The sequence below is a fragment of the Episyrphus balteatus genome, chromosome 1, assembly GCF_945859705.1.
Source record: "Episyrphus balteatus chromosome 1, idEpiBalt1.1, whole genome shotgun sequence".
Lineage (NCBI taxonomy): Eukaryota > Metazoa > Arthropoda > Insecta > Diptera > Syrphidae > Episyrphus > Episyrphus balteatus.
This window is the reverse complement of record NC_079134.1, coordinates 2,012,555-2,027,640: the sequence shown is the minus strand read 5'-3', so window position 1 is coordinate 2,027,640 and position 15,086 is coordinate 2,012,555. Positions and strand designations below refer to the sequence as shown.

Below are 15,086 nucleotides of genomic sequence, written 5' to 3'. Positions count from 1 at the left end.
TAAATGTGTCGTTGTTACATTGATATGAATTTATTATATTTTATAAACAAAATGCTACTTTAATATTTTATGATTATAAAAATATGATTAAAGAAAAAATTATTTGTTATTCAATAAAAAAAACAAAAGAAAGAAGGAAAATTATGATGATGCACCTACATTAAAGAAAAAAAAATATAAATCATAACCGTTTTTATTGTAAAATTATTTTATATAAGATTATATACATTGTGAATAAAAGTATGTGTAGATTTTTTTTGTTATAAATTGATTATTTGGTTTTTATTAGCAGAACTATTTGTGTTTTATTTTATATTATTAATAATTTTTAAAAGAAGCGAAAGTTTGGAGATATACATAGTACCAAAAGGGACGGGAATTTCAATGATTGATAGGAGCGTAGAATTTAACCGTCTATAGAAAATGCAGTCCTCTAAAATGCCGGTTAGTGCATGAATTAAAGATAAAAAAAAATACCAATATTAAATAACCCGGCCCGAAAAGACCCGATTTTTTTTTTTTTTTAAATATCCGAATTTAAAATTAGCTTAACCTCTTTTAATTAAAGATTGACGATGTTGCCAATGTTTATTTTAAAATTTAAATTAATATTTTCCTGGTCAATTAGTTTTCATAAATTAAATTTTACTAAAATAGTATCTACTTAGGTTATTTAAGGAAAAAAATTTATGGGAACAAGGGACAAGTTTTCATTGATTTAGTGGAAGGAGCAATTTTCTCATTTTGACTTCAAACAGTTCTTAAAAAGAGTATTTAAACATAAGGGCAACACTAGGGTGGGTCCAAAAAATCGAAATTCTTTTTTTTGATTTGGTACTCCGAAAAATCGATTGCTAGACCCCTCTAGAATATACACACCAAATATGAGCTCTTTATCTTAATGGGAAGGTCCTCCGCTTTTCAATTTTCATTTTTACATCAAGCTTCTAACAAAAAAAAATTATTTTTATTATTATAGTTTTTCAATTTGTTACAAAATTAGGAACAAAAAACGAATTTTTTAAAGATTTTCTCGATTTTTGGACCTCAAATAATTCAAAAAAGTTTATTTAACTTTTTTTGTAGAGCGTTCGATTTTCTACAAGAATATGTAAAAAAATTGGCTAAAAAGTCAATTAATAAAAAAATAATTTTTTTTTGTTAGAATAAGCTTGATGTAAAAATGAAAATTTAAAAGCGGAGGACCTTCCCATTAAGATAAAGAGCTCATATTTGGTGTGTATATTCTAGAGGTGTCTAGAAATCCAGTTTTCGAAGTTTTTGACCCGCCCTAATACATACATATCGTTTCGTTTCTGCCTGATCCACGTTTCTACACAGCAAATTTTGTTCAGTTCTTAAAAGAAATTTATATATTTTTTTCTTGAAATTACCTATAAAATATGAATTGAACAAAAGGAAATCAAGTAATGTTTAACACATATTGATTGAGTTGTTTCTAAACTTAAACCCTTGTATCTATTCTTTATGTAAGGTTTAGAGCAATGTTTAAGAGAAAAAACAAATCCTCAAAAAAAAAAAATGTACTTAAGAGGTTGAAGCAGAAACGGGACGATATTAGAGCATCAAGTTTTTTGCATTTAACCTTCAAGAATAAAGGTTTTATTGAATAAAATGAAACGTCAACAAAGGGGGATCTTTTGCATACAGGTTTTATTGAATAAAATATAAGATATTTTAAATTATTATTTTTTTTTTTTTTGAAAATCTGAGCTAGAGCACCATTTTTTCAAAAACACTTACTAAAATACTCTTCGTTTTAGATTAAGAGACAATTATAAACTACTAGCTTGCTTTTATAATTTTTTGAAAACCTTGCTAAAATGTTTGTACGCTTTGGGAATAGATAATTTCACCCCAGATTTTCAGAAGCTGGAAACTATAATAATTGTATCTATTCTGAAAAGGTACCAATACCAATAATTTAGTTCGGTGCAATTTCTTGCGACATAAAGTGAATTGTTGGCCTATTTCTCCTAAATTAGAATTAGAATTTTACGTTGTTTCATGAAATAACTACAAATCAGCTTGAAATGACACGTGTTGAAATGATTTTCATAAAGCGGATTTGAACCGTTTTTACAGTGTAGTCTTATATCAGTCATCTGATAAAATCATTAAAATCGAGTTCGTTTGTCAGCTCTTTCGTTTAAAAATTCAAAAATTGAAATTATATCTCTAGCTCAACCTAAATGATGTATGTAGTTATTCAAAAGTATAAGAAAATTACAAGCTGCATGAAGGCTGAATAATTTTTAGAAATTGGTTTGTGCCCTTACTATTAGTGAACTTCCAGACAAGTAGATGGAGTTAGAAGGTCGTTTTTTGTTTTCTTATTTGTATACAATACATATTTGTATATATTTTTGTTCGTTTCTTTTGTTAGTTAGATCTTTTGTATTTCTTTTTCTGCTCAGAATTGTGATGCGGTAATTATAATAAGTAATGAAAAGATTGAACTGTTAGGGTGGTGATAGTGTGTGCAGAGTTTTTTTTTTTTTGTTTAATCCTTCTTAAATTTCATCTCAAAAGATAAGTGTCAATATTAATCCATCATTTTGACTGATGATGGGAATTCATAGGAAATATTTTAAACATATTGTTGATTGAGTTCCCATAATTATAATGATGAAGAAGGTATAAAAACAAAAGTATATTTAGTGTAGGAAGTCAGTAGTGTGTCAGACGTGAACCATTAAGGGAGTTACCTGTAAATAATAATATCAATTTAATTTAAATTACCAAACACAAAAAAATCATTCATTATGAAGTTCTTATTTGCTTTAATTGTTGTTATCGCTTTGATTTTCGTTGCTCAAGCTCAAGTTGATAAAGCAGGTAAATATTATATAAATATATTATTTTTGGGAGGGTTTTTTAATTTTGTAAATTTATTTCAAGTGTGCGCTCAACCAAAAGATGTTGGACCATGCCGCAGCTCAAAACCTACTTTTTACTTCAACAACGAATCTAAGGCTTGTGAAAAGTTCCTTTATGGTGGCTGCATGGGCAATGATAACAGATTCCCTACCAAGGAAGAATGTGAAGCTGTTTGTTTGTAAATAAAGTGATTTAAATTAAGTGATATTTGATTATCTTTATTTTGAGTTAAATAAAAATATTTAAAAAGAACAAAAAATATTGTTGACTGTTTAAAAACATAAATAATTTATAATTCAATGAATTAATATACGCTTCATTCTTAGCTTCATGCATATTGAGATAATAATGCTAAAATATTGCCACTATTCAAATTCATGGATTTTTGATAAGAAATTAAAAACAACAAAAAAAACACCAATTTAATGGTGATACCATATGGAACGAAGAAATATACTAATTTATTCTCGAAAGTTTATGCAAATAAACATATATCAATGCGATAAGAGTGTGCGGAACTTATGTCATTCCAACCATTAAAATAAGTGCTGCATGATATTCAGTTTTTTCTTTCTTTTTTTATTTGCTTATTTTTTGAAACGTCAACAAAGGGGGATCTTTTGCATACAGGTTTTTGGTCCCGGCAAGTATAGTAAGATAAACTTCAGTGTAACCTTAATTTGTTTGTTTAAAGTTTTTGTTATTGACACAAAAACGAAGACGATTTATCGGCATTGTGTGCGTGTGTGACTCACTTTGTACATAACCTCTTCTGGTTCAAAGTAAAAATAAACACCCGCAGAAAGAAAAGACATACAACAACAATAATTATGTACTTAAAAAAAGTAAAAACAAATAAGTTTTGCGAGATACCTTGTGTATATTTTCAGAAGATTCAAGTTAATTTTTTACCGACTTCCAAGTAGGAAGAGGTATTCAATTCGTATGTATTTTCTTTTTTTATGTTTGTTACCTCATAACTTTGGACTAAGTAAACCAATTTTGATAATTCTTTTTGTATTGGAAAGCTGGTGGCTGCAATGTGGTCTAATTCGTTCGAACAATTTATTCTAAAAGCAAAATTTCATACCTATTCTTCAATTCGTCTAAATATAGTGCCTTTTGTGTATAGATTTTGAAAAAAAAACTTATTATAACAGAATGTAATTACATAGCTTCATTTATAATTAAAATTAAACTTGCTGGAGCTACTATTGCCACTGAAAAGTGGCAATCGATGACTTAGTTATTGTTTAAATAATAATAAATGTTTGTATCTTATATGTTTATTGGTTGAATATCAACTTATGTAAATTTTTTTTAATCACGTTTCAATATTCATTGCTAAACTTGAAGCAAATCTTTGGATACTAGATCTATACCACTGATTCACTGCACCATAATGAATGGAATGCACAACTGCTCTACTTGCAATAAAATTGTTATTTATTACTTCAACTGTCAACTTGCTGGCATGATTCTGTGAATCATTTAATATATTGTAAGAAAAGTCATGCTCAATTAATATAGGTAGAAATCTGTTGACCAGGCAGCACTCGCAGAACTATCGTCGTTAGTGTGTCTTTAGGTCGAAGAGTCAACCATTGCATCGACTTATATTAATCATGCTGAAAACCCGAAGATGTCTTTCATGCTCATACAGTTTGAGAAATAGAAGACCATAAATAAAAAAATTGTTAGCTTAATATGATTTTATTGTGTGTTTCTCTAGATAAAACATCAATTTTTTATACCTTAACTGTCATTTTATTATAATTGTTCGATCGTTGTGTTGAAGATATTATCAAAAAATTCATTCACAAATATAAAGCAATAAATGCTAGGTATGTATAATCGCCTACTCGTAACATGGGTGAAACTAAGCAGCTGTGGTGAATCGTTATAATCTCAGAAGCAGCAATTAACTGCAAGTGCATACGCAATTAATCCAAATTAAACTCATACAAAACAACATGGAAAATATGTATTTAAAAAAAAAATGTATACCTAATGATAAATTATTGTTTTTGCTATATTCAGACAACTTTGTTCAAAAAATGCATGATACTATAGGTACTTCATTACCAACACTTTATTTTATAATGTTTGATCACTTTAAAATGGAATTTTTCACATTAAAAAAATTTTTTTAAGGAATGGTTGGTTTACAAGTTAGCAAGATATTAAAAAAAAACACGTATGTACCCACAGAGAAATGAAAAAAAGGTTATTTATTACCTCAGGTTGTTAAGAATTGTACCAAGAAAGAAGGTGTAGGCCTAGATATAAAGCTCCGCAATGATGAATCTGTTGTGCTAAAATTATTTTCCTGCGAATTGAAATAATCTCAATAAATGAGCCAAGTAGAAAACTATTTCAATATGTATTTGGGCCGTAAAAGGCTATATTTAATCATTTATTTTATAAGTCAAATTGATATAGTACCTACAGTCCTCTACTTGTCTGATCTATTTCGGTACGTATCAAAAAACAATCTTTATTTAAAATTTTTTAATTTGGCTTGCTTTTATACAGAAAATTTTAAAAAAAGGAGAAAAAAAAGTCGAAATATGCAATCTTTAGAAAACAATAACATTTATATGGATTTACAATTATGAGTATCTATAGATTTTTTTTTTACAAAATGCTTAAATCAACATAGGTGCCTAATACCTCACTGAGGGAAAAAATAAATTGAAGTTTAAACATCTTTGTTTCAAAGATGAACTACTTTGATTTATATTGCTTTAAGAAACGAAACCATCAAAAATTAAACATTTTTGCACGTTGAATTTAAAAAGTTCGTCTTCAACGCAAAATCAACCCGAATCATAGTTAAATCAATATGGTTTTCATTGATTTTACGTTGTTTTATGGTGGCTTTTACCTCAGTGTATCTAAAACTTTTTCAATTTTTTAAATTTCATTTTTATGTTTAGGAGGTGCAAGCTGAAAGTAATTCAAGACCCATTTAAAATGTATTATTTATGACAGTAAAATTTTCTTTAATCACAATCCAATATTAATAAATAACTTACTATATTATATGTTACTACTGACTCATCATGCCGATGAGTGGAATGCACAATGCACAGCACATACACAAGTGCTCTAGTTGCAATCGATTTATTACCAATTAATCTCAAGATTTTCAATTTGTTCTTGCTGGTATATTTCTTTGAATCATATTTTCATAAAGTGTAATGAGTCATCTCTCATGAAATAAATTTCAGATTCCTTGGTCCAGTTTTCGAGAAAAAACACGCAAGTTGAATTGATTTTTGCTTTAGGCGCAAAAACTTTGAGTTTAAGAAATAATCAGACAAGCCGCTGCACCATAGTGTTTTTGGAGTTGACAGTCATTTGCACGGTCATTTCTTGACGAAAAGTCATGAAATTTGGAAGCCTGATGCATATTTAGTATGGAAAAATCGAAAAAGCCAATTTTACAATTTTGTGACTGAAATCATAGCGTAGTGCATTGTGTCTCTGTACTTTTCTTTTTAAAAACAGTAGAGATTTTGATTGATGTCAAAAAGGTGTGTTCGATCTGGTATTTATGTATAGCTTTATATTCAATAAAAAAAAAAAATTTGAAAACAAAGTCCAAACATTGCCAAATTACTGAAAAACTCCTTAAAACCTTTTCTGTTATTTGGCCTCCAAATTTCACTAGATTGCCCTATCATATTCAGCAAAAAATTGTTCACTGGTCGAGCCTTGTGTGCTGGGCAACCATATAATTAAAACCACATGTTTCCATAAATGCTAAGTGGCACATTTTCCAATGAATTTTCTTCCTTGGTAGGTTTGTAAAAAATCTAAATGCATCCCACTGTTCAACTTCTCTGGTACCTCGAATGGTCCAATAATTTTCCCATTCATTATTCCGGTCCATATATTATCTTCCTGCATAAAATGTGGATTTTTTACACATGCCATTCGTGCAAATTGTTAAGGATGGATAAACGACAGAAATTTTTTAAAAAAATAGCGGATCTTCTATGTACCTTTGTATGGTTCGGAAAAACGCAACTCTTTCAAGGAATCTCGGGGTAGTGTACTCTGTATTTTGCACTCGCTATGGTATGGATGGAGCTCATTTTTCTTCAAAATTTGGTGCCTAGTACTTTTGATTACTCTGTTTGTATTTGAATTCTACGTACAGAGATTCTTTGGGTCTTTATCGACTTCTTTCTTTACGAGAACGAAGGTTCTTTTAAAGCATGTGAGAGAACTGGCCTTACTTGTTCTTTGGTATGAAAATCGACCTTTCTGAGAAGGACTGGTGCAAACTCAAAATCTCCTAATGATTCGAATACTTCTCAGAATGAATGAAAATAATTGAATTAATGATAATTTGAATGAATCAAAATGAAATTGCTCCTTTTTATATTGTCCAACTTAATTAGAAAATCACGCAAATTTTTTTTTTAGATCTTTTTATAGGCATATCCATTTTTTTTAAACAATTTAATACTGCTCATAAAAACTTAACTATATTTTTTTCAATGAATTATTAGTTAATAATTTAGCAATGAGATCAAGCTATAATTTATTTTTCTAGTTTGCCTTTCCAGTGCTCTTAGCACAAAACTGCTAAGTCAAGGACAAAGCCTAGCGAACCAATAGTTGAAATGACGTTGATAGGTATTTTAAAAAAGAATACACTCAAAAGCCTCTATTACGCAACGGCTAAAACCATTTTTTTTCTTAAAACTAGCTTTTTTAGTTTTTGTTTTGTTTGTATTCTTTAACGCTCATAAAATGCGTACCTGTCAATCATAAATCATAACCTGCTTATAAGATGAAACAGATTAACAGTTAATACACAATCTTGTCCGCTTTATAAAAGTAATTTCCTTTCGGTGGCGGCGGTGTATTAAACCAAAAGAAATTTCCTGAAATTCAACTACATACATACAATTTCTTTCAACCATTTTTTCATCTTTTTTCTTCATCAAATAAAATAAAAATGACATAACGTCCAATATTTTTTTTTAGTTTATGACCATCAATAACTCTCAATAACTTTATTTTTATCTCCACACTTTACTCTAATTGTATTGGCATGTTAGTAGGTTTGACGTTCAATTTAAAATCAAAGCAAAACAAAAAAAGAAAAATATTTTCAATAGCAATTTCTATGAACAATTTCAAATCATAACAAAAAACCAGTAAAGTGGGCTGCTTGAAGATACAAACAAAAAACTAAACTTTTCAAGTGTACAAAATAAATTAAGATTCAATTATGAGATCACAAAAATTGTTTATTTTTTTTTAAACAATTCATCAGAGGCCACCACCGGATCTCTAAATCTTTAATGCAATTTTTATAGAAAGTAGCTCAAAGTAGTTGCTGTCGGTGGCATTGTAAGTGCGATGATGATAAACGCAAGGAGCCACCACATTGTTTAAAACTGGAGAAAATTGATAGTTGTTTGAAATCTGCTGATCTAAGTGAGAGAAATTAATGGATCCGCACTAAGATCTCCTCTAATGCAAACACTTTCACACAAAAAAACTGATAAACAACATTACATCGCCAATAATTAAATTTCACAATAAAGTGCGAAAAGCTCAAGTGCGAGTATAACATCACAATTTCAAGGTCAACATCCACATTGTAAAACACCTACTTTGTGTCTTAGAACAAGTTTGTTTGAATAATTACCATCTCCATTGAATAATCCGTTTATCTTCTTTAACTCAAAACCAGTCGAGAATTCTTATTAAATCGACCTACAAAAATTCTATTAACATTTTTTTGTTTGTTCATTAAATTTAACGAAAAAACAAATGACGACATTGCACTCAAACTATCAATAGAAGATATTCAAGGTTATCACAGCAAAAAAAAAAATAATTTATGCAAAACTCCATACTCCGCCAATGATTCATAACTCATGATCAACATTTTTTTAAACTACGCAGATGCAACAAGATTTATTCACTATATACACATTATTGGGTCTTAATTTAATTAAATTATTCGTTGGAGTTGATTTCTGCCAAGGTGATGCCTCCGCACACTTCATTGCATTCCTCCAAGGTCTCGAAATTGTTCGCATTCCCGGCACATCCTCCGAAGAAAAATGGGGAGCACCTGTTTCGGTTGGCGTTGAAGAAGAACCTCTTCATCTTCGCCCTGCAGTAGCCGTAATTCATGGGCAAAAGGCACTCTTTAGGTAAATCTAAGGAATTATCGATAACTTATAGGACTTGTTGAATGACCTAAATAAAGTTGCCAAAACGAACCTCTGTAACGTCCTTCGATTCTACTGTCAGTTCCAGGGATTAAGTGAACTATTAACGCGATTATTATTGCTAAACTTATAGTAATTTTTTTCATTTTTTAAATTTAATTAAATTTAATTTTTTTTTTTCTATAAAAAAAATATAAACGCACAGGATGACAATTATTTTAACAAGTAGTTATGAAGACACTATCGAACTGCGACTACTTGGGACTTGTTGGTGTGCTCGATGCTAGAGCTTGATATGTTTACAAATCAAGAGCCCAGAGCACAGAAAAAGCCGCCTTGGCGTCTTGTTTTTGATTACCACCGCTCCACAGAACTAGTTTCTGATCGAGCGTTGCAATCATTCGGGCCGGCTGCTGATGTGCCTTCCTGTGTTTATAACACGAATTATATCGTTCGTTTAGGTTTTTTTTTTCTTTTTCTTCATACTGAATATACTTATTCAAGAGCAATCTTGAAGAAAATAAATAAAAAAAAAAAAACTAAATTTTGGTAAACAAATTTTTGTTTTGCCCAACAGGAAGCAATAAAATTTCATTAACTTGCTTTAAAGTTCAATTAATAGAAATACATAATTGCAAAATGTTTAAGGTTTTCTAGAGCATCAAACGTTTTATGATTTTTTTTTTTTTTGAACTGCAGAAATAAAATGAAAATTTTATGTGCATATATTATTTTAACCATATTTGTTAAGAATGATAATAAATCTTCTCTTTTCAAGGCTAATTAAAAATTCTAGAAGAACGTTTGTTGTTGAAATTTTTGAATTGCACCTTTTCAAATAAAATTTTTAAACAAAGATGGAACTTTTATATTCATTGGTCCAAAGGACGTGTATTTGTTTTGAACTTGAAAGGTTTTTAAATTGTTACACTTGTGAAATAAATTTGAGCTCATAATGAGACATGACAATCTGCGAAAAAAGTCGATCCCGCAGTTCTGTTTCTAATTCGATTTACACCAAAAAACCCATACGACTTACTTCAAACTTGGTATGTCAAGGGTTTAATTAATTCCTTAAATGGAAAATTCATTGTTTTTAGAACCACATTAACGTTACCTGCTGGCCAATTGGTAGAAATTCAAATTCTTTACCGTTTTATGATTTGAATATTAAAATTTTACAAAATAAAAAAAAAAAAAAACAATTATTTTTTTGATTTTTACTTGCGATATAGGTACTATATATCAAGTTATGCATTCGTACAAAAAAAAGTTGAGATAACATTTTTCCCTGACATTACGATGGTAGAGAATGCCAAAAAAGTGGGTCCCGGAAGTCCGTCTGTCAGTCTGTCTGTATAAGGAGCTACAGCCTAAACGGATGGACCGATTAATGTAAAACTTTGTATGTAGCGTTATTTGGCTAATCTCCAGAGGGGTTTTTTTTAATTAATTTTTTTGGACCAAAAATAACGGTACTTGTCATATAACGATTTTAGTAAAATTGAAATATCTCGAAAATATAAACCAAAAATAAAATTTCCAAAAAAATAATCTTTGGATTTTTAAAAAAAATTTGAAAATTTTTTTTTGAAAAATCAAATTTTCGAAAACGGGACATTGAATTTTTTTGAAATTTTGTTTTTAGATGTTGATTAGTGATTTCTACAAAATGGCATACCAATTTTATTTTAAAACTTTTTTTCCAAAAAATTATTTATAAAAATTTAGTTTTTTTTTAAAAAACGGCTCTAACGATTTTGAAAATTTTTTTTTCTAAAAATGCATCTTAATATATCAATCAAAACTGCATACTTGTTTGGGAGGGCAATTTGCTTTCAGATTTTATTTTATTTTTTTTTTAAACGAATTTTATTTTTTTCCAAATTTCTATATAAAAAGTGTTAAAAATTTAAGCAACTTTAACTCTAAGAGCAAGTTCGTGCGACCCAGTCGTGCATTTTATTTTTTTCTGTTTCAACATTTTTATTTTAGCCTAGAAACCAAATCTTATAAGTCGAGTCAAATTTCTCACTGGTGTGGGAAAAAAATTCCTTAAATAATAACAGAAACGCATTATGTTCCACATTAGGGAACGTATATTTTAATTTAACGAACGATTACCCTCCAATTTGTGTCATATTTGTCTCGAAATTTAACTCATGGCTTCGAGTGACTCTGTTGAAATTTTCTGCCTTCCACTTTGTATGGGTTTTTGATCTAGGCATATTTAAGATTTTGTGGTCGCATCAGAGTTTTTCATCCGCAACTCATACAAACGGACCAGTTATAGTTGAATTGGTCATATCTGTATCAATACAAAAAAACATGATAATAGCTTCAAATTAAAATGTTTAAGTCGTAAAATTTTGAAAATTATTGATTTTATTTCTTGTTTTCGTAATATTCTCTAGTTGCAACGGTTTTTAATTTTATGTTTTGTCGGTGTTTTTATTTTTCATTAAATATTGACAATCTTCAACTGATTTAAAAAAAAAAAATTTGTTTAATGCTTGCAAAAAAACAATAACAAATTAAGCACTTCACAAGTTGAAGTTCATCTTACAGTTTTCCTGGAATTAATCATCAAAGGCATTAAATCATTTTTTTCTTACTTTTTTTTTCCTTTGGCATTAAATAATTTAATAATAATAAAATATTGAAAAAACATCCCCCCAACGTTGTAAAAAAAGAAAAGTTGAGTGGAAGCCTTTAGGTTTTTCTATTCCTTGCAAAGACATGATTTATACTAGATTTGAACCCAGAACTCATTCGTGGTAATTTAACGGGTTTAATATGAATCACAAAAACTTATATTTTGATAACAGTCGATTTTAGATTATATTTAAGTTCTTCACACTTTTAGCTGATTTTATTTTACAAAATATTGTCATACAAAGCAAGGGTAAAATTTGTTTTCTAAGAGTTAGGATGACATCAGATAGTGCCAAGTAAATACTGCAAGACCTAATCATAAGTTCATCTTTGACTAAAAGTGGACAAGTGCCGTTTTTCATCTGAACCCTTCAAATATGGTTGTGAAAAAATATGTAGGTAAGTATAAATATTAATAATAAGAAAAAATCAAAAAATTTGAAAATATTTCACATCCGCTACTGTAACCAAGTTATTGAATGTATAAAGGTTTCTGTGTAAACTAAACGTGTTCCATAATATTATAGCAAATAAACTGTTATACAACATTTATATCGAATGTCAGAACCTTAGTAGTATAATTTTAGTATAACAAATCTCAACATGTGGTGAATTATTATGAAATTTCAAAAAAATATTTGAATTGTACTGGAATTAAAATTGAAAAATTTCAAATATTACTATACATTTTTTGCAAGCAAATAAATACGAAAAGTCCAGTCAAATAAGGGCCCAAGTAGGGAATGAATGCTTGTAGAAAAATTTTTTGGTCGAAATCTTCGTTTTAGGCATTGGATTTTAAACCTTGCTACTTCAGTAGAAGGAATATAAAATCAAGATTTTACCTGAAAAAATGACTGAAGTTTACTTGGAATCCTTTTAAAATAAAAATTCTATGACTATCAACGCCATTTTGAAAGAAGTTCTTCTTTTTTTTTAAGTGAAGGAATAATTAAAAAGAAATAAAGTTAAATAAAGTTCGCTTTTCAGCTCTTTTGTTTCAACGGAGTAATTGCTCTAACATGTAAAATTACAAATATATGTCATTTAAAAAAGGTAAATTACTTCTAACCATAAAAAAAAAAAATAGAAACAGTGATTAATACAAATTCTAATGTGGTTTGAGCTCCTTTAAATGTCTACTTTATCATCATTAGAGTTGTTTAAAAAAAATAAAAAACAAATAAAAAAAAATTATTGCTAAAGAAATGTATGCAGTGTTACCATATTTTCACACAAAATTCTTTTGAATTTTTGTAAATAGAATATTTCTTTTTATATAAAATGAATTAAAGTCATTTCTTTTAAGTAGAAATAGAACTTGTTGAATAATTAGATAATTTGTTTCTTAATAATCTTACGAAAACGATTTTGAATGCAAATTACTTAACCGGTTTCGATAGAAAAAAATTATACACAGAAAATCTAGAGCCCCAAGAAAAAGTAAATTCCACTGAATCGCAATTACTTTTACACTATAGTGAAGCATCGGGAATGAAATGAATATTTGTATATTAATTATTCAAGAAGTATAAGTGTAGGATCTGGAATGTCGAATTTATATATTTCAAAACTTAATACACAATAATTCCTTTTTAAATTCCTTTTTCTACTGCAAATTTTGGACGATAATATTAGCTCATCAAAATTTCTTTGTACTCGGCCATTCCAAAGTAACGGAGAAATCATATTGAGCTTGTTTCCACTTTATCTCGTTGAAGAAGCTATTTTTTTTTCTTGAAACTTGGTAGGTCTTAAGGGCTCATGATAAAGTTTATCTTGTAGAAGTTTCACGAAAAAACTAATTAAACAAAGCCAAATTATTCACAGATAAAGCGGTAACGGAGAAATGCTTCAAGAACTTTCCAATTTTTTTTTGGAATTCTTCAAATAACATTTTTAGTATCCACTTTTTGGTTGCCAAACCAAATAATGATGACAACTCTTTTAAGTCCACAGTTTTGAAAGTGATCCCAAAGTTTCTGTAAAAACCATAGGTCTTTAACTAAATAAAAAATGTTTTTTTTTTTTTTTTTTAATTTTCTGATACAAATGAATTTATTTTATTGACATCACCAATATTATTGTTTTGTTTTGTGCTATTCTCATAATACTACATCTTCTTATCTAGTATTTTTATCTTCTTAAAACTAAAATATACCTGATTCTTAATCTAACATTTATTTACAAAATTCTATTCTATCAATAGAATCGCAAGCCTTCATTTTTTTGTTGTTGTTGTTTTTTTTTACAGTTCACTGGTTAATGTAACCAAAAACAATAGGAGGAACTAACAATGGTGTAGGTTGTTGAACTTTTCGCGATCGTCCTTGACCATGCGATTGTATTTCCATTTAGAACCCTCCATCTTGTTTGAGCTGCTGCTGCTACTATTTCCACTCCGGAAGCTACTGTCAGCGGAGGAGCTGGTTTTGTACGAAGTGCTACCTGCTGACTTGGTTTTAGCTTCAGTAGGTGAACCATTTGACAGGTATTTGTCGGTGCGTTCTGTGTAAACCATTTTGTTTTTTTTTTGTTTAAATCAGTGTAATGTGATCTTTGGGAAGGGTTATCAATTCAGGGCACGTATTGGATCAGAGTTAGAACGTGAAGTTCTAAATTATTTGCTGAGTTTCCTGTGCGGGAGCCTTTACTTGACGATAGGTTCTTCGACAATCTATAAATTATATACATTTTATATAAGAATGGACTATGAAAAATCACTTTAAATTAAAACTTACCTCAAGGATTTCAGAATCTTCAGTTTAGTATCCGTATATTTGGGATTAAGCATTGACACCAATCGTAATCCTCTCTGCTGTCATGAGTTGAAAAATTAGAAGTTGTAATCCACAAGTGACGAACATTTACTATGAAAATATTATTCGCATATATCCACACCGAACTATTTTCTTTTTTTTCTTATTGGCTTTTGGTTCACCGAGAACTTGAGGCAGCTTGCAACTTACTAATGCGATTCGTTTCCCTGCCAGTCTCTTAAATACTACTTTGCATGCGCTATGAAATGATATTCTCAGAAAAGGCAAATTAACATCAGACCGGTTTTGCAACAGTTTAGGTATCTTATAGGTTGTATCTTTGTATCTATACATACTTGTTGCTATGCGCATGTATAACCAACCTGCTACGGTGGCCACAAATAAGGCGGCTGACTTTGTGTTTCTTTATGAAGTGTTCCTTGCCTGCCAGTGTTGCATTGCAAATTAAAAAAAAAAAACTAATTTTATATCAACCTCAGTTTAACGATTGCCGTACAATAATTCGGTTCAGCAGAAAATATTCATCTTCAAAATTATCGAAGAA

General features: G+C 29.2%; 2 protein-coding genes across 2 annotated transcripts; one reads left to right on the top strand and one right to left on the bottom strand.

Moving 5' to 3' along the window:
* Nucleotides 1–2,672: 2,672 nt before the first annotated feature.
* Nucleotides 2,673–3,106, top strand: LOC129906416 (protease inhibitor-like). The gene is made up of 2 exons (XM_055982186.1): nt 2,673–2,859; nt 2,923–3,106. The coding sequence occupies exons 1-2, from the start codon at nt 2,787–2,789 to the stop codon at nt 3,081–3,083; spliced, it is 234 nt and encodes a 77-aa protein (XP_055838161.1). The 5' UTR covers nt 2,673–2,786; the 3' UTR covers nt 3,084–3,106.
* An 11,176-nt stretch (nt 3,107–14,282) lies between these two features.
* On the bottom strand, nt 14,283–14,746 carry LOC129906417 (uncharacterized). The gene is made up of 2 exons (XM_055982187.1): nt 14,504–14,746; nt 14,283–14,439 (listed from the first exon to the last, which is right to left on the bottom strand). The coding sequence occupies exons 1-2, from the start codon at nt 14,554–14,556 to the stop codon at nt 14,340–14,342; spliced, it is 153 nt and encodes a 50-aa protein (XP_055838162.1). The 5' UTR covers nt 14,557–14,746; the 3' UTR covers nt 14,283–14,339.
* Nucleotides 14,747–15,086: the final 340 nt, after the last annotated feature.

Excerpts from the sequence above, each read along its gene's own strand:
- LOC129906416 (XM_055982186.1), top strand. The coding sequence starts at position 2,787 with ATGAAGTTCTTATTTGCTTTAATTGTTGTTATCGCTTTGATTTTCGTT. Across the intron at positions 2,860-2,922 it reads AGCTCAAGTTGATAAAGCAG|TGTGCGCTCAACCAAAAGAT; the intron begins GTAAATATTATA and ends ATTTATTTCAAG.
- LOC129906417 (XM_055982187.1), bottom strand. The coding sequence starts at position 14,556 with ATGCTTAATCCCAAATATACGGATACTAAACTGAAGATTCTGAAATCC. Across the intron at positions 14,440-14,503 it reads AAGATTCTGAAATCCTTGAG|ATTGTCGAAGAACCTATCGT; the intron begins GTAAGTTTTAAT and ends TATAATTTATAG.